This window comes from Trachymyrmex septentrionalis, unplaced genomic scaffold, assembly GCF_001594115.1.
Source record: "Trachymyrmex septentrionalis isolate Tsep2-gDNA-1 unplaced genomic scaffold, Tsep1.0 scaffold114, whole genome shotgun sequence".
NCBI classification, from domain to species: domain Eukaryota; kingdom Metazoa; phylum Arthropoda; class Insecta; order Hymenoptera; family Formicidae; genus Trachymyrmex; species Trachymyrmex septentrionalis.
In genome coordinates this window covers 131,777-134,279 of record NW_017304269.1, presented here as the reverse complement: position 1 = coordinate 134,279, position 2,503 = coordinate 131,777, and the positions used below count along the sequence as shown (strand labels likewise).

Here is a 2,503-nt window from a genome sequence, read left to right as displayed (position 1 = left end):
AATTCAGGGGGGGAGAGAGAGAGAGAGAGGGAGAGAGAGAGAGAGAGAGAGAGAGACAACAGTTGATCCCTTCCATCCTAAATCGTCCGCCAATCCTGATAAGTATATCCGAATTTATCTCTTGTCCTATGTCCTCTGCCCCGGCCAGGCGGCCAGAGTGCGCACGCTATTCACAACCGGTACGACCCGGCTCGTTTTATCGTCGGCAGAAGTTGCATTTCTCGCGGCAGTAGATCGATTCAGGATTGTTACTAGTTCCCGCATGAACAATATATTATGCATATATACATTTATACGTAAATTATTACGCAGTGTGTATCTATGTGCATGCACATGTATATATGCATGTTGCACATCGTTCTTTCGTATCTCTGACCGTTGAGATTCTTCTTAATGTTCAGCTGATATCGCGAAGTGTGTGAAGATGGAGAACAAATTAAAAGAGAGCCGCAAAAGTAACCGGAAGAGAGGTAGTAGGAAGGAGGAAAAACGCGAGTTTCGGAGAATGAAGGATTTGAAGAACGAAGAGATCTCAGCTTGGCCGCAATTTCCTGTCGCCGATATGGAAAATGCCGTCGGCATTGTGGAACAGGAAATTTCCTTGGATCCGGAAAATTTGGACAACGGTGAGTCGAAGATGCTGTGCTCTTTTTTTTATCTACGTTATTATTTAGAGTTACTATTTGGAGAGAGTGCGTATCTTTTACGAAATATTTGTAAAGACGCGATAATACTTTAAAAGTATTATCGAGTTCATTAATGAAAAGAATCGGTTTAAGACGAATCAAATGTGTTTTGAGTAAATGAAAAAAGTTTAGAGGTCCTGAAGTTATTACAATGGCTATACATATATCTGGAGACACAGTAGTGCTCGGCGCTACTGCAGGTATGTACATACACGTATACAAGGTGTCTCACGAGTCTTAATATTTCTGGGAGTAAAAGAAGATGGAATTTGGAATTAAAAGTTTCTTTCTCAATTTCAGTTCAGACCATTATTACATACCGAATTATTAATGAAAGTTGATCAGTTAAATTGCGCCCCAGTTGAAAGTATGCAGAAGCGTAGCATGTCGTGAGACTCCTCGCGCTTACTGTTACATTCTCCCGATTAAAATTGTATTCTAATTTTTCCTCTTATTTTATTATTAGTCTTTCCATATTATTTTATTTTATATTTTTCATATTATTTTCCCCATTGATTCATTTATTACTTATTTATTTCTTTTAATATGAAATTTATTCATTATTTATCAATTAATCTGAAGAATTAAAATAAAATTTCAATCAGGAAAATGTATAGTAAGCGCGAGAAACGCTTACTATACATTTTCCCGATAATGAATGATCTGAACAAAAATTGAGAAAGGAACTTTTAGTTTAAAATTCCATCTTTTTCTCCCAGAAATATTAAGAATTATGGAATCATCCTGTATACATACAAGATCAAATTAAGGGGTCTATTTTGTAACGCTATAGTTACCGTTGTCAGAGTTACAGAATAGACAAATCGGCAGAAAAAAAGAAAATTTGATTCGTTTCTTTATGAAAGTTTTTCTAAAGATGTATTCTTTTTATATATATTTATACTGTTTCGTATTTTCGGCTCACATCTCTTCTTTTTTATTATAATTTCAATTAAAATGATGACATAATATCAATTTGTTGCATATATTTATGTCTAAATTGATACGATTTTTCACGTATATTAACAACAAGCATTTCTTTACTGTATGAAATTTCTCCTTTATTTAATTTACTATAAATTTTGATATAAAAATAAATTGCATTATTATCGAAAAAAACCTACTTTCCATTATTTTTATATCCAAAACGATATATACTATTATTAATTTTTCAGTTTATCTAGTATTAGTTTATTTAGTTAGTACATAAGTAGATCTACAAGTGCTAGTACATAGCTGTATAATGTACTAACTCTTACCTTAATATTGTATGTACAGGAAGTGAGAAGAGTAAGCCGTCGCTCATGTGCCCCTCCTTACGTCGACAATTACAAACGCATAAGAACGTCCTTCGATTGTTGCACGAGTACAAGCTGGCTTCCACGCAGATCAACGGACAAAGGATCCTTAGTATCCAACCGATCCGTTGGAACGGACCAACCCCTGGTATAGAGTGTGAGATCTTCGTAGGCCGAATTCCGAAGACGATCTACGAGGACACTTTGTATCCGCTGTTCAAGATGGTCGGCGAGGTCTTTCAGATCCGGCTGATGGTCGACATGGCCGAACTGACGAGAGGTTATTGTTTCATTATGTACACAAATCCGGAGGATGCGGCGCGCGCCATTATCCAGCTGGACCAGTACGAGATTTTACCGGGCAGGAAAATACGTGTTCTGGCGAGCGTAAACAAATGCAAGCTTTACATTGGTCCTCTACCGTGGCATATTGAATCAGAAGAAGTCGTCAGGGTAAGATCTCTTTATTTATCTTTTATGTTTACATTTTTTATTTATAAAGCCTGTTTCAAATCGATA

At 36.2% G+C, this 2,503-nt stretch overlaps 1 protein-coding gene across 1 annotated transcript in view; it reads left to right on the top strand.

Annotated features, from left to right (window-relative positions):
• Positions 1–424: 424 nt before the first annotated feature.
• The window catches only part of LOC108753053 (RNA-binding protein 47-like), a 3,644-nt gene continuing 1,565 nt past the window's right edge, over positions 425–2,503 (top strand). The window contains exons 1-2 of the mRNA XM_018494392.1: positions 425–626; positions 1,965–2,437. Of these exons, the coding sequence (XP_018349894.1) occupies positions 425–626; positions 1,965–2,437 (675 nt within the window). The remainder of the gene's footprint in view (positions 627–1,964; positions 2,438–2,503) is intronic.